This window comes from Cyprinodon variegatus, unplaced genomic scaffold, assembly GCF_000732505.1.
Source record: "Cyprinodon variegatus isolate N-32 unplaced genomic scaffold, C_variegatus-1.0 Scaffold281, whole genome shotgun sequence".
Classification (NCBI taxonomy): domain Eukaryota; kingdom Metazoa; phylum Chordata; class Actinopteri; order Cyprinodontiformes; family Cyprinodontidae; genus Cyprinodon; species Cyprinodon variegatus.
In genome coordinates, this window is record NW_015150734.1 from 926424 (window position 1) to 946869 (window position 20446).

The window sequence follows — 20446 nt, forward strand, 5'->3', positions numbered from 1 at the left end:
TGCTGCTTCCAGCACTTGCGGTCTAAACGTAGTACAATAAGGTCTGTGGCTGAAATGGGAACAAATAAATCATGTTTTATTTTTACTAGTAGGCTATGAATAGCAGCTAATAGAGTGAAAGAAATACAGCATGGTATGATTTGGCCAGCCTCTCCAGCTGACCATCTGGAGTATGGAGCCGCTAGAGGAGCGTTGTGCACTCTGTCAACAAAGGGAGGGGTACAGATCTTTAAAGTAAAGGGCCTTGTGCATCATTGACTTTAAAACCTCGCCCAATCGGAAAAAGCTGTATTAAAAATAATTTAAATACCGTATTTTCACGACCATAAGGTGCACCGTACTACAAGGCGCAGTCTCAGTTATGTGTGCCATTTCTGTATTTAACACACACATAAGGCGCACCAGACTATAGGGCGCGGGTTTTATATACCGGTACATGTCCTCTACTACGTTTAAATACCTCTACTGCGTATTTAAAAATACAGCGGGAGCAAAACTGAGTAGGACTGTGCTTTATTCATGTATTTATTACAAAGTATTAATCAAACCTGGGAGCTGGCCGTGAGACAGACACATCACTGATGACACAGAGTGCTGTGATCACTCCACAGTTTATCGACGCCTAAATTAACTTAAAATGCAGAAATCTGCCAGCAGAATATGTTCGCTTTTATTATCCTGGTGCCTGCAGTTTAGATTGTACCAGTTCTGACGTGTGGCTGAAGCAGCTTTGCTGCTCTGGCTGCGCGGTGCAAAAGTGCTCCTGACGCACTGCTTCAGCTGCTCAGACGCGCTGCTCAAAACGAGCTGCGTCAACCATTGACTTTGCATGTAAACTCGCTGCTTCTGCTGCGCCTGCTGCGTCCGCTGTGAAAGCAGCATTACTTTGAACGGCCGGTTGAAGTTCCTTTGTCAGACCTCCTAAAGAAATGATAGACATTATAAATCAATTCAAGAACAATCAACCAGCTGTTTACATTCACATTGACATGATTTTAAATAAAATAAATAGTTTACCCTGCGGTCGGAAAATTTAGATTTCTATTAATTTCTTATTTCATAGATTAATTTATGCTATTTAGGCACTGAAAAAAATATTTTCAAATCATATACATATGTGATTTATTTCACATATACACATATTTAACAAGAATATTCCTAGTTCAAATGAAAATTGCAAAAGTTGTACCTATTTTCAAAAATGGGGGTAGGCAAGTATGATCAAATATATAGACCTTTATCCATTTTACCTCAGTTCTCAAAGATTCTAAAAAATATTTACTAAAGCTCATCTTGATAGCTTTATTAAAAAAAGATAATTAACTTAATGAAAACCAATATGATTTCCAAAACATACAGCTTTAATGGATGTAGTTGAGGAGATTACTCATAAAGATTAGCTAATCCCTATATAATTTTTTTTACAGATGAGAAGAAATACTTTGATACAGTGGATCATCAATTGTTGTTAGAAACATAAGAAAAAATTGTATTCATGGAGTTTTACTGAATCACATGTGCCAAAGTTATTAATGTACAGATGGAAGGTCTGTTAACTCTATATTTTTGGCTTTTGTTTTACTTGACAAAGTAGCTAGGCTAACTAAACGATACAGACTGATGATACAGAGCGCTGTGATCGCTCTTCTGAAACAGTTGATTACCACCTAAATTAATTTAAAATGCTGAAACCTGCCGACAGAATACAACAGCGTATTATTTAGGGGTAACAGGAAATTGGAAAAGTGACATAAAGTCAGAATAAGACAATAAATTACCATTTGGATTTAGCAATTGGCTTACAAGTAATATTCCCCTATCAAACCATTTTCTATAAAAGATTGTCTTGTTTTTGTATTTAATGTCTTCATTATTGCAGATACAAGATTTATGAGGAAAAAAATGTGCTTTTAAAAGTGACTAGCTTAACAGCATTTGTTTGTGAAACGTAGATAATTAGAAGGGTATTTTGGGTATACTTTAATTTCGTCAAAATTGTAAATGGGAATAGCATTCCATATAGAATTTTTTTTTTTTTTTTAGAAGATTTAAAAAAAAATGTAATTTTGAATGAATTGTTTAAAGATTAGATGAAATTTCTTTTTCCATATAAATTTTATTTTATTAATGTTGGCACTGATCTGTTTATATATATATATATATATATATATATATATATATATATATATATATATAATATATATATATATATATATATATATATATATATATATATATATTTGAGAAAATGCAAAATGCTTTATAATACAGAAAGTACAAATTTCAGTGAACTTACTCATAATATATCGTACTATGACGTAGGAGCTATTCTACAAAACTGTAACATTTACAGTCCTCAAGTTATCCTTTATAACAATTATAATTTTTCATTTAAAATATGATTTTCTAAAATTTAGGATATTAACACTTTAATGGCTTTGCAAATATAGTGTGTGAATAACCAATACTTATGTTTACTGCGTGACTTTCTTTTTTAAACTGCACCTTTACTGTTTTTACCGAGCGTCAGTAAACGCATCGCTGAAATACTTTCTTTAGCGGTCTATTTTGATTTGCAGCATCGTTAGCTCGGGAATATGGGAGACGATTTAGGCGACGACTGGTGGAAGAACGAAGGTAATAACCTAAACGTTTTGCCTCATTCCTATGATATGTTTATGAGGCAAAGTTTGTTCATCCAAGCAGGCTCATGGTATCTTTAGAAAACCGTTGTCCAGAGGCTAATGTTAGCTAAAAGTTAGTGCTAACGGTTTTCTTTATTAGCATGTAACGTATATAGGTGACACATGAGAACCACCGAGTACAGTACACATGGGTTATGTTGCTAATCACAGTGATTAGCTACTCAGAAGCGCTAATAGCAGGAGTGGAGGAGGTGTAAACACGTGTTAGCTCTGAGTATTTACAGTGGTGGCTAACACGAATTACTAATGTTTATTAGCATCGTTTCTGTTGCCTTCCGCCTTGTAGTGAACAGCAAAGGTGGATGTATTCCACGCAGATCTGTGTGTTCTGGTCATGCTCCGCACATGTTAAACCTCAGACACACTAACAGGAAGTTGTTGCATGGCACACAATCTCATTGCAAACCAATAGATGGCAGCCACGGAGCTCGAAGACGGAACACTGGATTGAGTTGGACAGCTGAGAGATGCTGTGAGGAGATTTTACAAACACGAGAATTCAGAAGAGTACAGAATAAAAATGTTTTATTCGAGGTGATTTAGTGCGTTAAATATTTGATGACACATAGACACTTGCTCCAAGATGATATATGCTTTAAATTCCATATAAAACAGATTTGTCTTTACTATGTTTCCTTTATAAAAATTGACAATTATTTTTGGCATTACCATGTTCTATTGCATCTGTTATCTGTTAATATTTGATCAGATTAGAAGAAAACCAGAAATCAATTTCAGGTGTCTCTGAGACACAATAACACATTGCTATGCATTATTCATTGTATTTTTATATGATCTGTCTTAATTCATCAATACATGATAATGAATTGAATATGCAGTTAGAATGAACCAAATTATACATTAACTTTTCTTTTTTTATGTTTTTTATGTAAGGGAATCAATATTCTTTTTTACTTTATCTAAGGGATCTTTCCCCTACTGGGTCTGGTGCAGTCCAAAATCAAGGCCCATAATAACACAAGGTTGAAGGAAGATATCATAGAAACAAGCTTTCTGAAACCCTTTACCTTGACTCTCATTGTTTCTTCCCAAAATTTACTTTTAAAGTCCTCTTTGAAGCAACAATGCTGCAGGTCTGCCAGCAAATTGATCAGGCAGAAAAGGGGAACTGAAGTCTGTTTGCAAGGGAATATAATTGACTCGAAGACTCATGAATAAGAAAAGATTTGTAATTCCCTGTATGGTTATCACTGATGTGAATGTTCACTCTGATAACAGAGATTATAAGAAGAGCTTCACCTAAGTGGCCTACAAATGCTTTACGCCAAGCGTGCTAACTGATGACATCAGGGCGGGTATATTCCTCTAGATTTAATCAGCATATTCTCTCCAGATGCTGTTCCCTTTTTTGATGTCAGCGTTTTAATTTAGAGAACACAATTTGTGACTACTTTTTAAACAAATCTAATTAATCTAACCTTTTTAGTACACACTTCAGGAATCAGGCCTTTTACTTGGTTCTCCTTTGGGTTAAACTATAATCCCTTTTCACTTGTTTTAACAGGTGTGCTTGTTACTTTGCTTTAAAGCCATGACTAATTTTAGCTTGCATTTCAGTGCTAATATGAGGTTAAATAGAAACAAATCTCCTGACCTGATGAATCTTTTTTGTTCCGTGTTGTTTTTACTTACCGGTATTTTAGGTTAAAGTTTGAGATCAAGTTCTGTATATCTGCTCTCTTTCATCACTATGTATTGAGGTTTTTATTGTTAAAATTAGTTTTAATAGTTCCCGATCAAGTTTAACATCACAGTTGTGGGACCATAAAGTTAAGCTGCAATTGGGATATCCCCATCATTGTACATAAATGTGTTGTATTTTTATGCGTTATTTAGAGGATGTAAAGACATTATACACGTTCATTTCTTGGTATAATTCTTTTAAAATGTAGTTAAGAAACTCAAACAAATACTTCAAAATAACCTGTTAGTAAAGTTTCTCTTTATAGTAATCATAGATGGTATTCTTAATTCCCTTAGTATTTTTGACTCTTTGCCAATATTTGAAATACGCAAGCTGTAGCAACCTTGAGTGAAAATACCAGAATTTTTCTCATATTTAGAAACATTTGAAGCCAAAAATGTATAACACCATCGTATTGCTTTTATTTTAAATGGGTAGGCAGCAGTTGTTTAAATGTCAATAAATTGTTCATCATATCAAATCACAGACAAACAAAAGCACAAAGCAAAACTGGTATCTGTGCAAATCATTTCTACCAGATACCGTTTCAGTAAAGTCCTGGTTATATTTGTCCATTTCAAGTGGAAAAGTGTTATGTAGCTGTAAAAAAGCATAACGAATAAAAAGAAGAGGGTAAAAACAAAGCTTTTCTTATTCAGCTGGTTAACCTGTAATGCTCAGCAACAGGTTAACCAGAAGAGTGTGGTTCCTCTGGAGCTTTCTCTGAATTTTCATTGAATAAGCTTTACATTTTGGGAACATAAAAAAAAAAAAAAAAAGAATGTTTGTGGTTTTACTAAACCTTTCAAAATGCTGATTCCAGTAACCGGCCCATGATTAATCCTTCTAAATCAAACTATTAAACATTTTTCATTCACATTTTTATTTTCTTACACATTAAAAAATAGTTTTTTTTTTTAATTCTCTTGCTTTTTTATCTCTAACTTGACTGACTTTACTCTGCATTAAAGAAAAAGGCTAGAAAATCTCTGAAAAGTGCTCAAAAGTGAATTAATTCAAGAAAATAATTAACAAAGTTAACAACCATTTCATTACATATTGATATACTGTCAGGTGTACCAGTTTAATTTTTTATAATATTTTTAAAGGGTCTACATAGAAGTAAATAAGTTTAACGAAAGGCACATCTGGGTTACTACAATGGTTATATGTGAATAAAAAGTTTGTGCAGTAAATTCATTTTTGTTCCTAATCACAAAGACCACTAAAAGTGATGTTTGAGTGTGATGCATGGGCATTAGCAGGGGATATAGTGATGCTGCTGGTGATCTTTCCAACACCTTTCACGTGACATCCGTTGGTGATCACTTGAGTCCTTTGCTCATGCCGAAGGTAGTATGGCCCAACAGGCGGTGGAATGCTTTGGGCCATACCATTCAGAGGCGGGATGTAGGGGCTTCCAAGATGGATGTGGATCTTGCTGTCCTCTGTTGTGATGATACTTGGACTTGCATCACTGCTGTTGGACATTTGACGCTGCCAACTGTTCGACCTCTCAGGTGTCTTGCAGAAAATAGCTGGATTTGCAACTTCTCTTGGCTCAGGAGAACATGTTCTGACCGTAACAATCTGAATGGGTGAATTGTTGTCGGGTGTAACAGAGCGGGATGATTTTGGACTTAACACCCGGGAGATCGGTGATCCATTGACTGGGGAGAGGGTGCGGTCGGGACTAGAAGTGGGGCTCTTAGGATTAATTACGGGGGAACTTGAGCTCTGGATGATGGTGATTCTCTGCTTTGAGGATGCTGCACTTGTTGGGGTGCTGGCAGTACTGGTATCTCCAGAAGGGCTGGTAATCTCGAGCATGGCTGTGCTGATCATATGATGCGGTGTGACTTTAATCTGCAAGGGCTGTCCTGGTGTGTGTGTCAGCATCATCACCTCTCCGTTAACAGTTTGGTGCATATCCTCTTCTGAGCAGCTGCTGGTGTTGCTGTTTGCTGTGTCGAAGCTGGCAACAGTGCTTTCTCTATTTGTGACCTCAGTATTGTGGTTCTTGGCAGAGTTTCCTTCATTCAGTCTCTTACTTTGCATGTTGTGGTTGGAAACAAGGTTTTCTTCAGGTTCAGTTTGCACTTCTTTGGTGGTCTGATGGAGGTCTGGGAAGTGTTTATTGGCAACAGATGTCCAGTTCCTGATTTGTCTATAACTGCTGAGCTCACTTGTCAGTTTCTCCATCTGCTGGGCCAGCTCTTTGTTCTTGGCTTCCTGCTGGGTCAGTTTTTCCTGCAGTGTTGATTGATCCATCTGGACCTTGCAGATTGACTCCTCTGTCCCCATCAGCTTCTGGAGTTTCTCCTTCAGGGTGTCTACTTCTCTTGTTAGGAGTCTGGATTTGACCTGTTCTTTTTGAAGATGGCAAAGAAGGAGATGCTCCTTGTTGACCTCCTCCTTTTCCCCATGCTTGTAGCTGGCAAGTTCCTTCTTTGCCTCCTCTAGCTCTGTCGCTAAGGCTTGTGACCTCCTCCTTTCATCATGAAGCCTCCTTTCAAGAGCCTCAATATCTCCATCTACTTTCAATAGTTCTGCCTCTAAGACCTCTTTGTTCTGGAGTCTCTTCTTCAGCTCATCAAGCTCCTTAGTCAGCTCTTTAACTTTATTGTCCTCAGTTTGGCATAAATGAGCGCTGTTGCTTGTGTATTTCTCTTCTTTTTCTTTCCTGTTCTCAAATAGGTTAAATTTTTTCTTCATTGTGGTTATTTTACTCTGTAACTCCCTGTTCTTATCCTCCTCTGTTTTCAGTCTGTCTTGGAGCTCATCCTTTTCCTTCATTATGTTCTTAATCTTCTCTTCTAAATCTGCCTTAGATCTTAGTGCCAGCTGCTTTTCCTCTCGCAGCCTCTCTGTCATCATTGCCAAATTACCCTGCTCATTTCTCTTGCACTCTTTCTTACTCATCTTTTCCTCTGCCTGTCGGAGCTTCTCTGCCATAGTCTTTCTGTCCTCCACCAGAGCCGCAGTCAAGGCTCGGAGTTTGCCCAGGTCTTGTCTGACAATCATTTCACTTGTTTCTAGTCGACCCTCAACAGCCTCTAGCTCTCTCACCCTAATTCTTAGAGCGTCAAGCTCCCCAGACATCACCTTGCTGAACTCTCTCTCTTTCTCCAAGCTGCTCTTCAGGATACTACAATCCTGTTTGTTTTTACCCAAAGCCCCCTCCATCCTCTCCATTTCACAGATTCTACCGTTGAGCTTATCCACCTCAAACTTCAAACCCCGGCAGTTCCTGGTCTCATTTGCCAGTCTGCGGTCAAGGTCTTGACACTGGTCCGATATTCGTATCAGCTCTTCGTCCTTCCCCTCCATTTCCAACACCCTCCTCCTCAGGACCTCCACTTCAGTCAACAAGCTCGGGGCCGTCATGCTATTTTTGTTGGTTTTCTTTTGCTGTATTGAAATTGTCAGCCTGAAAGTTCAGAAATGTAAGCGGTACCTTTTACACTACGTTGATCATTGATGAGCCACCTCTCAGTATGAACGGTGGGGGTCGTGGAACACTTGATATTTTGTCCACCACTGCAGTTTAATATTTCTCTGCAGCAAGCAGCAAGACAAAAACCTTCAGCTAGGTTAACTCGTCTTGTAAAGTTGATATTTCTCTTTCATTTTCTCCCTCTTGAATTTGTGGTATCTTTTCTCTTCTGTTAACAAAAGCTTGAGTCTGTAGAGAGAAAATTACACATATTTCAGACATTCCAATTACCAGTACGTAGGCAAGGCATATACTGGTATCAGATGATAACGGTATAAAAACCTTGAAGTTTGAATCTAATGTAGAGCTGGGCGATGTGACCTCAAATCAATATCATGATAAATTGGGAAGTTTTACCTCAATAACGATAAGTGCACAATAAATGCTCCAGCTCCTCTACTATATTACTTTTAATTAAATATTAAAGTCTTGTACTCATTCAGGTTTAAACAGTCAATAATGTCTAATTGAACAGGAGAAAAATGTTAACTTTCTAACAAACATTTTTGCGCAAAGGTAATGGAGCCTTTCGCTCGTTTTTACACTCAACGGCGTGGTTGTGCTGGAGGTGGTGGAGGTTTGATGTGTTACTTTGGGTAGTCCAAACAATTTTCAGACAAGCTTTGCATTTCCTGTGCTTTTGCTGAACATCTATGGCGTAATTTTAGTGCCACCCAACTGAGTGAGCAGTGAGAACAATATGCATCATTTAAACTCCCGCACCCTTGTTTAAAACCGGTCTGCCGTGCGCTCAAATCTGACAACGCAATCTCGACTTTTTCTCTGTGCGCTCAGCTTCATCTCTGCTCTCGTTCTGCTCCACAGAATTAATTGATGTAATTTTGTTTACAGCTGAAAACAGCAGAATTAAGTACATTTATTTTACATACATGGGAAATTTGTCGCCGGTTATCGTAGTGAATGACGGTAACGGTAAATATTCGGTTTAGCGCCCAGCCCTAATCTAACGTATCTTAACATTTATAATTTGGAATAACTGTTGAGTTCATTACCTTCCACGGTCTAATACTGTTGTTCTTTTGTAGTGTAAAACAATGAATTCATATTTCATTGTATCTGTAAGGCCTGGATTTAACTTCTTGATTCCTTTTTAAAAAATATAAAAATTATAACCGCGGATGTCTGGGGGACAGTGATTCGCCTACATGTTATGAATGCTGGCATACCATAAATGATAAATTATGAACAGTTTAGTTTGTGCCTTCAAGTCGTTTGCCCATAGGAAGACGTTACTTGGATTAAAAAACTGAATATCTTCGGAACAGCTCCAGATGACACAAAACTAATATGGGTGAGTAGAACATGATGTAATAACGTAAAATCGAGGGTCCAATGTAAAAAAAAAAAACACGACGTTCCCCTTTAAGCCAGAGAGCCAAATCAAAACCAAATCTTTACTTAATTAATAACCTTTCATCTAGTTAATAGATGATCTTTCTGAAAGCTTTAATCATTACCATGATGATAAGATAATAACTATATGGTGCTAATTTGTCTTCATAGAATTACACTCTTCCTGGTGCAGTGTGCTTATATTTAGCCCGATGGCCTAAAATGTCCCATTACTCTGTGAAAGTTTGCTAATGGTTAAAAAATCTGCAGAAGCCTGATTTTTATTTTCTGTGGTTTTTTTTATGTCCCATTGCACACAGACCAAGCAGTTACCTCAGCATGTTCATTTACTTTGGGGTATTTCTCTCCAGTGAGCATGTAATCTGTAGGATCTTTTGGCTTACATGGCAGATGGTCCCTTAGTAGGGAGCGTTAGTTAATTAAGAAGTTGTTCTACTCTGAAGTGCGCACAGCACTGCAGCCAGCCTCCCTCCCTCTGTGCATCTCTAACGCTACCAAACTTGCAGCACGGAGAGGCAGGAATTCCCCATCGTCCTTGAAGTAATTACAAACTGGCTACTTTTCGTCAATAGATGTCAGTCCTCCACATTTCCCTGGATGCAAACTAGAATTGAATTTGGAGTCCAACCAGAAAGTTTGAAAAAATAAATGCACACAAAACAATTTAGAGAAGGAAGACCGTTGTGATCTTTTAACTCGCATTTAAGCCTTGTACCTGAGCTCGGACCGGTAGCTTTCCAAAGCTCAGCAAAGCGCTGATATGTAGTTTTATATGTTTGCCTGATTTTGTTAATGAAGAATGTAAGTGTGCACATTTGGGGTTTTAATGTATATTGAAAAACTGCAATTCAGCTTTGTACTTTAAAAACATGCCACTTATTTTTCTAAGCTTACAAAAGTCTGCTAAATAAATTGCAGGGCTGGTCAAAAAAGTAAGGCAACAATGTTTTAAGTAGCTCAATGCAAAGCGAGCTGAAACTTCCCAAAAAGTTCACAGGATTTTAAATTAGCTCAGATTATAACATTTAAATTCCCTAATTACATAAAAAATGTTGTTTAGCGACAGCTTAAGTTTCACTACAAAATGTGGGTCCTGTTAGATAAACTCTTTGAACTTTGTAAAACACTCTTTAGCTAATACTTGTCAGCAGCATATTTCAGCCTTTCTTGAAATTATAATCAAAGTTAGCAGCTTTTAATAACTTTCGTTCGACTTGTTTCATACCTGCACAAAGAAGTCGTCCTTTTTCCTTCTTAAAAGTCCTGGGAATATGCCGTTTTCCTGATGATGTGGACATTCCATCCGGAAAACCAAACATTATGAGACGTTCTCTGCAAACTGACTCTCACTCGCAGCAAGTCTGTGGCGCCCATTACATCATCAGCATATCCTTATATGGGACTGCCCAGGCTCTAGTGCTCTGTGTGTGTGTGTGGGCATGTGTGTTTTCTCTGGACTACAGCCCAACACAGATGAGGTCATCGTACAGCCATGCCAAAGAGGCTAATGGGAAGGACAGAATGGGCTTGTGTGTATGCACATGCAAAGAAAATCTTTAACCGCAGTTAACATTTAAGAGGATGGGGCCTTCTGTTTACAGATTAGATAAAGCAAACACCTAAAGCATGCTGCGTTAAGCCTGAACCCCGACTGGCTCATGTAGAAGCATGTGGGCTGTAACACGTTGTGTGTTTCTGCTGTTCTCTCATATTTCGGGAGTTGAAAAGCATGTTCTCTGGGTTGGTGAGCAGTTTTAGCCTCTGGCCTGATAACCTGACTGGAAGATGACATCAGCACTTCATAGACCCTCAATTACATCCATATGTTTCCTTTGTTCTCTTTACTTTCTCAAACTTTTCTTCAGCTCATTGTTTGTCATCTATTTTCTCGTCTCATGTTTGCCTCTGCTTTTAAGTCTTGAAATTTTCTCCTTGTGGCACAGTTTTGTTTTTGTTTTTTACTTTTTAAGGCCCCCTTTTGTCAAGATAGATGTTTTTGTTAGTTGAAAGATTTTTTTTATTTTTTGTGGCATCAGTCAAATTTGGGTTTTCTGAGGAGCAAAGAGGCATGATGATACTCTCAGTAGTCCCATAGTTTTAAAGCCCTTTATTTCCCAGCAAGAATCCCAGAAATGACGACTGACTTCCAATGCTCCTGCTTGTTAGAGAAGAATCCAGGAAGCAACTGGAGAAATATTTAATTAAAAGCCTGATTATGTTTCTGTCTAAAGGCACATATCTGATTCAGGTTTCTCTGAGGACTATGGTTTGTTTTTTGTTTTTTTGTTAGTTGAACATGCCGAGGTCTGTGTTTCTCCCCAACTTGCATTGAAAAAGTATCGAGAATCCTACATTTTCATCTTAGTGCATGTCCACTTTGAAAGAAAAAGAATCACAATGTTTTTTTTTATTATTATTTGTATACTACTGCCTCAGATACTTATTTTAACAGCTGTGAAAATCAGTTTTAATATTTAGTACACTAGCCTTTGTTTGCAGTGACATAAGTGTCAAACATTTCCTGTAATTTTACACCAGGTTTGCACTCACTCCAGCAGGGATTTTGGCCCACCCCTCCACACAGATCTTCTCTAGATCAGCCAGGTTTCTGGGCTGTCTCTGAGAAACAGAGAGTTTGAGCTCCCTCCAAAGATTCCCCATTGGGTTTAGATCTCTAGACTGGGTAGGCCATGCCAGAACCTTCACATGCTTCTTATGGAAAATGTCAGACCCCTCCATGATTTGTAAGTGGGAGAACATTCCTCACTGTATGTTGCAATCTACAATTTACAAAACACATACATTTTAGCATTATTCATTTAAGTTTTATCCTTATTTTCTTTTTCTTCATGAACTTTACTCGGCACATTTTTGGTATTGTTGTAAAGGTACACCAAAGATTCAGGTTGTGGTTACAAAGCTTCAAAAATTTCCGGCCTTTTAGTTTTTTGGTATTATATTTGTTTTAAATAGATGCCTGTGAAATTTGATCTCATAATTCCATTCATTAATAATTACACTTTTTCTTTTCTTTTCTGGGATATCTTTATTTTTCTCCATTTCAGAGCTGATTTTTTTTAATTAATATTATTATAAATGTAAAAGTGTACCCCAATCTCTTTAGCTTCTGCATTGTTTTGGAAGTTTTTATTAATTTTGGAAGCACTCCAGAAATGATAACTGCTACTTGCATCTTTGGCTGGAAAGTCATTCTCTTTAATTGGAACGCTTTTTTAAATGTGAAATTTTTATGTATACGTGTATGTGTAAGCCGTGACAGTGCTTCTGTCTTTTCAGAGCAACATAACTCATATTCAGATGACTGTTGTACATGTTGGGAATAATAAGCGTTTCACATATTTTAATCATCATTGATTTTTTGTTACTTAAAGAGGCATGATGAGGTTTTCTAATGACACTGCCACCTGTGGCCAAAGCACAGAACTGGATCCCTCTTCTGCTCGTTCTCGCAGCTCGTACGTCACAAGTTTTTTTTTTTTTTTTTTACTTTTTTCACCTTACATGAATTTGAGCTGGATGCCAGTTGCTTCCGGGCATCTACAATTGTTTGCTAGATTGGACTTGTTAAATATGAATTTGCTTGACGGCACGGCGCTTAACTACTAAGGTGTCAGTCCGTTCATCAAATGGAAAATATAAAGTTATAGTCAGGACTATTAAGAAGTGGGCATTAGTCTTATATGGATCTAAATCAAAATACAATTTTTTTAATACAGTGATATAACTTTTCCAATATTCATTATACTTTACAGTCTGTGTTTACAGTTTTGTTTTTTAAAGCGAATATTTCTAAAATATTATATTGGAGGACTGAACACAACAACATATTTCTCATAAGTTTTTGCAGGTTGTTTTGGACATTCTTGGCAGTCTTTTTGAGGCTTTTATTGATATGAAGATATAAATTAAATCATATCAACCAAAATTAAGAAACCCACAGTACTGATCATTTCTTTATATTTACATTTTTTCTCGAATAAATATTTAGATTTAATTTGTAGACTCTTTAATAGAACTTTTTTAATTTCTGATGCGATACCAATATTGCAGCTTTCAGACCCATAAAGATGTTGACCCGATGCAATATTAGCACCAATTATACATGCTTTAATGCCTTATTTTGTATTATATGTATTGGTTGACCTAAAAGTCAACCAATACATATAATGTATTATAATGTAATGTATAAAACCAATAAAGGTTTGATCAAGTGATACTGTTAAAACAGAGAACAACAGTCCACAACAATAAGTATGAGAGTAACTGACCCACGCAATGTTAATCAATGAGTTACAGAAACTTTAAACAGAAGTAGTGTATTTCTATTAGTATGACACTCTGAGATTTTAGATGCAGGCTGATATAATTATTAGTTTTTTGGCTAATATTGGACAGATCTGGACACCCCTACTTTTAAACATTTATTTGACAGAACAATATTCCTTTTTGTTGTTCTTATTACAGAGTAATATTGGGGAGTAGACATATAAGCAGCTTTAGGAATTGGCCAATCAGCTTAGGTAGCTAGCCTTTTAAACCATGAAAATTTAATAGATTGAGGGCAGACCCTCATTTACTCTGACTTCCAATGCTTTATCTCTTTTCTGTGTACTGCAATCATTTAATAATGCAGCCATATTTATCATTATGAGGGGAAAACTTACAATTACCTGACAGGTACTGTTGGTAGATGAGGGCTCAGTGCCATTTTTGTCTACACTATAAAGGCAGGGAAAGTTATGGTCATTCTAGGAGGTTTTTTAAAACATTAAAGTGTCATATTTGAGCGGTTTTGTAACCGCAACAATTTAAAACCTCTATTGTCATTGTTACTGGTAACCATTTCCTCATCATTTAACATTAGGGTTTGTTTGTTTTTAATTTCTGAAGCTTCTGCCTCTGCATTGATGTTTAATGTATTAGTTATGTAACAAACTGATGTAAGAGACTTGGTATCTCCCCTTTAATCTTTTAATTGATTCAAGGCAGCCGTGCGGCTTGTTGGCTACCTCGACTGCATTTTGTCCGTTCACAGCTGGAGTGCTACTTTTAATGCGTGCACATAATTCTCTTTTTCTGCTTTTTCATAGATCATCACTTTTGGTTGGTTTTGACTGTATTTGTTATGCTCAGGCTGAATTCTGTAAAATTAACATAAATTGAGGTCTTAAATTTGAGCTGGATGCTTATCAAACATTTAGAAACTTGGTTAATGGAGTTTACTTGAAAGAAGTTCTGACCACTTGGCCACATTACTGTGAGTTAAACTGATAAACTTTTGCCTTTGGCTTGATGTTTAAACTTTAGCTACAAAGAGAAGTTCTTGAAGATGGTGAAATGTTAGGATATCTCTTGTTTAGGAATGTAAGAGTGAAATCCTCCTCATTTTTTGCACGCTTTAATCATCTGACTAAGTCTTAAACCTCAGTTCCTGGATCCAAGTAGAAGAGCTCACATCTGAATCCCCTGTTCTTTATTACCAAACGTATAAAGTTATCAAAAGCCTGAAAAAAAAGGGTAATCTGAGATAACTGATGCAATATACATTTTTTTCTTTGATTCGCCAGTCGTCTGGCAACTGTTGATGTTTCATAGAAATGCCACATGAGGTATGCAGCAAAAAACCTCTTCAGCCCCATAGATAATCGACAGATTAAATTATTTGCTAAATAATTGTTAGTTGCAGCCCTACTCTTAATCTATCAGTGTGCTCTATCCAAACCTCCTCAAGTTGAAAAATCTGTTTCCCCTCCTTTAAATTCAGTAAAAAAATCTTCTTTAAGGAAATTTTGCTATCCGATTATTATTCGAAAAGAAATAATCAATATATTAACAAAATTATTGTTGGTTGCAGCCCTAACTGATAGCATGTTGTTTTAATTTGGAAAAAAATGCTAAACCAAAGTTGTAGTTCAGTGTTATACTTTCTGAAGACTATATTACACTTTGTTTGCAAAGATTGTTTTTCTGATCCATTTTTTATTGATTTTGACCAGTTTAGTATCTCTTAACAGACTATGATAATTAAGGGAGTGAATGCAGGGAACTATTGGACACGACTTATTTTAATATCACACTATCTATTTTTTTTATTACTTTTTATTTATCGATCATCATCTAATTATGGAGGACCAGCTCTACCATATCTAAAAATAAATAAATAAATGCTCAATAAATAGTAAACATAAAATTAATTGCCCCCAAAAATACAATAAATAAATAAATTTAGTTAGAAATTCAATTATACAGTGAGACATAAATGTATATATCTCTTACTAGCTTTTTATTTATTCACCTTTGTAATAATTACCTTATTTATTAATGTGCATGTTATATTTTTGTCTGTTTTATTCTTCCTTTGTATTTTTCTTTTTACCCTATTTAGTTCTTTAATGCTATTTATTGCCTTAATTACTTAAAAATAAGTAATAAAGTTGAAAAATATAATGGACAATAAATAAATAGGGTAATTATTGCAAAGGCAAATCAATAAAGAAGCTGATTAAAACATTTGTATACAATTATGTCTCACTGTATAATTTAATTTCTACCTACATTTATTTGTTCATCGTATTTTGGGGGCAATTAATTGTATGCATATTTATTTATTGAGCATTTATTTATTTATATTCATTTTTTAATATGGTAGAGCTGGTCCTCCATATATAATTGATAAGTAAAATACATTTATTATATGGTTGTTGATGTCCTTTTGACAAGATTTATTTCAAACCTCATATGGCAAGTTGTTAATCCAGCTACAAGAAAGCAGAACTGTTCCATCTGAAATGCTTTTATTTAATTAAACAAGTTGCATTTTCGGTAGTGAAACAATTTGGCTGTAACTTCTGATAACTTAAGGAGCATCTTAATGCTTCCTGCAACATTTTTTGCTACATTAAAGAAGCGTCACCTAATATAAAGAGCCTGAAAGAAAGCATGCAATGGTACAATCGGTAAGCCAGGTTTTGCACTCCAAGTAGGCCATATTTGATAAACGGTCTTAGAAAAGCCGGAATTTGACACCTATTCTTGCTCAAGTTACGCACAACATGTCAAGCGGTGATTACTGGGTCTCACCTAAAGGAGGCCATGCTTGTTTGATGTAAGATTCAACTGATCAGTACATAAGCTGACTGTGCAGTCGATGTTATGTTATAAGTTTATCAAGAGTTCAACTGTTTATTTGGATAATTAAAGAGAAATTATGTTGTCATCTATAAAACGTGCGAAGGGGATGGCAGGCCATTGATGATCAATAAAATAAATTTAAGAAATATATTAAAGGTGATATTGAACCAGTGTCAATGTGGACGTTTTAAATAAGTGTTAGCCCAAATTCTTTTGACAAAAAGTTGCACTTATTTTTAGTCAATATTTAGCTAAATAGATCTCTACCGTTTCAGTCCAGTTTAAGTCTAAAGATATTGGTCGTAGTTTTATAGGCTTCCTACGGATCCTTAAAAAGTCTTAAAAGGCATTGAATTGTTCAAAATAAAAATAAGGCCTTAAGTGGTCTTAAATCAGTCTTTCATAGGTCTTGAAATTGTCACCTAGTCATAAATAGGATTTTATTTTTGTAATTCATGTTAAAAATATAAATAATTCACAATCTTTTTTTGACATTTAGTGAATGGCTTAGTTATAACCATTATTAGTTGCATCCTGACAGCAGAACCAATAAAAACGATGTTGCAAACAGACCTTTGGGTGATGCTCCAATAACTTTTTATCTGGACAATATGGGGAAGCGTAAATTCAATGAAAATTGGCTATCCAGCCAAGAGTTTTCTGCATGGCTGAAAACGGTACCAGGTAATGTATACAAGGAATGGCCTAAGAAGTCATTCAAGCTCGGCATGATGGGAATCAAAGCTGTGGAGTCAGATATGTGAAGTGTGAAAAACAAAGCGCCACAGTCAAGTTAAAGAGAAGCAGCTGCTATTTCTCAGTTCTGTTCCACCCTTGTCTCTGCAAGGCCTCTACAGCCATCTCCGACGTTAAAAAAAACACCAGTAGCACCCAATCTCTGGATAATAATGTTTGGTGATTCGCCTACAATGAAAGCAGAGCTATTATGGACTTTGAGTAGGGATAAAACAAAGTGAATACCATCCATTGGTTGTTAAAGTCGTAGGAAAATCATATTTAAATTTCATTATTTTATGCAGGCCAGTTAGTTATACGTCAGGTTGTACACCTAAATTCAGCCAATCATATATCAATGGTCATCTGTCAATCAAATTTTTTTGGTCATAGCATCTTGATTCATAAGGCGCTGCTAATATACGCAACGGTTGAAATAAGAAATAATAATCATTTACTTTACCACTGAGTTACGTCCCAGTGTTCACGTCTGTGTCTTCAGCAGGCGTAGAGCGAACAGAACTGGCAGCGTTGCGAGGCAAGGGCTCAAACATGGACGGCTGTAAGCCTTCTACACCAAATAAGCTTCTGCCACACTGGCGTCCTCTTCCACAACATCTTCGTCCCCGCTTTCCTCCTTTAAATAAAAAATGTATGATGGAAGAGACTCATCCACGACCTCCAACACAAAACTCTCCTCCTCTTGCATGTTTCCGCTGTCCATACCGTTCCTTGACAGTGTCGTTTCTAAGTCACCAATTTAGTGCTACTTGGTCCCAATGTAATTTTCCATTGGGGACTTATTAGCGCTAAGTTGCTAACTGGTTAGCAACTTAGTGCTAGTAGTTTCCCAATGGAATTTCCCATTGGGAACCTGTTAGCGCTAAGTTGCTAACTCGTTAGCAAGATGCTTCCGAGACACCGGCCACAATCAAACTCGCTTGCGAATTTTCCCCCACAACAATCCCTTTGATAATTGATCAATCACATTCACTTTATTCATTTGTGTAAAGTCAGACACCACTCGGGAGAATTCGGAAATGAAACTGTTGGGACAGCCGTTTCCCTATGACCTTAATAATATATTTGTTATTAGTGTGTTTTTAGCTTTCTTACTATATGGAAAGATTTTCAAAATTGTAAACACTTCTGCTGGGCCAGAAAGTAATGGTTTGTTAAAATAAGCATCAGGTTAAATTTGTTGCAACCAAGTTTTCTTGTGTTTATTGTGAAGTTGGTGTTAAAGTTTTATTTCAAGGGACAAAAAAAGTCTTTAAAAGTCTTGAATTTAACTTGCCTTATGTTGTAGGATCCCTGTTTTAGTCCGGTGAACTTTTACTTTAGATTTAGTTTAGTTATGCTACTATAAATTGAAATTAGCCTAAATCCCTGCTGCTTACAGATTCAAAAGGTCCTTGTTGTTCTTAATATTTTTTTAATGTATGCTTTAACCTACTTCATCTGTAGGAAACAGAGATGATGCATCATAAAGAAAGCCACACCAAAAGGCTGGTGGAAATGTGACAGATTTAAGAGGGCTATGTGTGAGCTGGATAACATCCCTGAGGGGTTTGTATGGACAGATCAGGGCATGGATGTGTTTTGCATGTTGAACATATGTGTTTGTGGTTATTGCACACACTGATTTAGAGAAGACTGATAGATGAGGCTGGAGAAACCACAGAGCTGCAGTGGCATTGTGATGTGCAGATGTAATCATCTTCTGACACGCAAAGGCGATACTGTAGAAGGAAGTGATTTTAAAGTGTAAAGGAAAAGTGCTGTATATTCTCCCGCTGAAATGGGTCATCTGGTCTGCACATGGCATCGGTTGGAGCTGCTGTTTTGTGGGAAATAAAAGGGTGAGGCACTCATTTTAGGATGGATAAGATAGTTGAATGTGAAGAAGAAGTGAGAATATTTTCAGTTATGCAGATGTATGTCAAAGACCTAGAATATCATAAAAGAAAAGGGGGGAAAAAACTATAGGATTCTGAATGGTATCTTGGTTTATCTCTACCTAATAGTTGGTTTGGACTCTTTTCGCATGAATTCTTGTATCTATTCAATTTGACATGGCTGTGATCTGCCTGTGGTTCTAATGTGGTGTAATGGAAGCCCAGATAGCTTTAGTGGCAGCCTTCAGGTCGTCTGGGGTCTGCTGTCTCCCATAGTCTTAGCCTATAGTCTGGGGATGGGCAGCTGGCTTTACATTTTGTGTTTGCAACTGAAAATAAAATTTTTCAGGTGGATAATTTAAAGTTAAATTAAAGTATCACAGGCAGAAGAAGACTAAAGCAAAATGGTGAGCATAGATCAACCAAAGGTTACTACCTCTTTAGCAATAGTCTTCCTAGGGAGGTTTTTCTGCCTGTCACTGTATGGTGTGTTACTTGTTCCAGCTGTAGAAATTCAGGGGGAGAAATATTCCCGTCTTCCAGAAAGCCTGCAAAAAAACACCCTACGCTTTGGAGAACCAACTTAGGGCATCCCTGATCTAATGGGACTTTGCTGAAGTTTATTGCACACAGTTCATTACTGCATGTGATGCAATGAACAAAATGATGGAATAAGACGAGGTTTGGAAATCAGGATCCTGTGCCAAAACTACATTTGCAAATGCAACTTAAATATTTTCTTACACTATACCATCGTTTTTTAGGGTTTTCAAAATTCAAATGGTTCCTACTGTTTTTGATGGTGCAGTTAAAATGCAGAGGTGCAAGGATGAAATAAGTCATACAATCACAATTCTCCAGATTTGCTTGCTTGTAATGTGTGCATTCAAACCCTTAAGGACTGGTTATCCTCCCGCAGCAATGTGTAGCAGTGAGCTTGTCGGAGATATTTTTGATTCATGCTCAATTTTGAAGCGTGGTCTGCCCTGTTATTCCACTCCACATTGCAAGAGGGACTTACGAACTAGCTGTGGGTCTAGATGCGGCCGAGGCGGTGAGGAAGTGGGGGCAAGTTTGTGTGACGGAGGGACATGAGGGTGAAAAAGAGCAGGAATCCAGGTGGAAAAAGGGTCCCAGCGTTCTTGAGCACCTCGCTCATCTAGCTGGTCCAACTTCACAAGTCGTTTTCCACAATGGCGGTCGTACAAACAAAACAAGCCGGTATGGTACCAAACAGGAGATGCGTATAGTATAGAGCAGATGTAGATTTGACCAATCAGATGCCTCCTGTCTGCGGTCACCTACAATTTCGGAGATGTGCAGCAGAATGTCTGCGGAAGGGGCGGGGGCACATTTGCGTTTATTGCAACACAGACGCAGA

The 20446-nt window shown here is 36.9% G+C and overlaps 2 protein-coding genes across 2 annotated transcripts in view; one reads left to right on the top strand and one right to left on the bottom strand.

The window, feature by feature from the left end:
* Positions 1-2506: 2506 nt before the first annotated feature.
* Positions 2507-20446, top strand: part of cmss1 (cms1 ribosomal small subunit homolog (yeast)) — a 36029-nt gene continuing 18089 nt past the window's right edge. The window contains exon 1 of the mRNA XM_015383296.1: positions 2507-2637. Coding sequence (XP_015238782.1) covers positions 2598-2637 — 40 coding nt within the window. The 5' untranslated portion in view covers positions 2507-2597. The remainder of the gene's footprint in view (positions 2638-20446) is intronic.
* LOC107090107 (filamin A-interacting protein 1-like) lies at positions 3287-10659 on the bottom strand. Its single transcript, XM_015383295.1, has 2 exons — positions 10506-10659; positions 3287-8095 (listed from the first exon to the last, which is right to left on the bottom strand). The coding sequence occupies exon 2, from the start codon at positions 7795-7797 to the stop codon at positions 5620-5622; it is 2178 nt and encodes a 725-aa protein (XP_015238781.1). The 5' UTR covers positions 7798-8095; positions 10506-10659; the 3' UTR covers positions 3287-5619.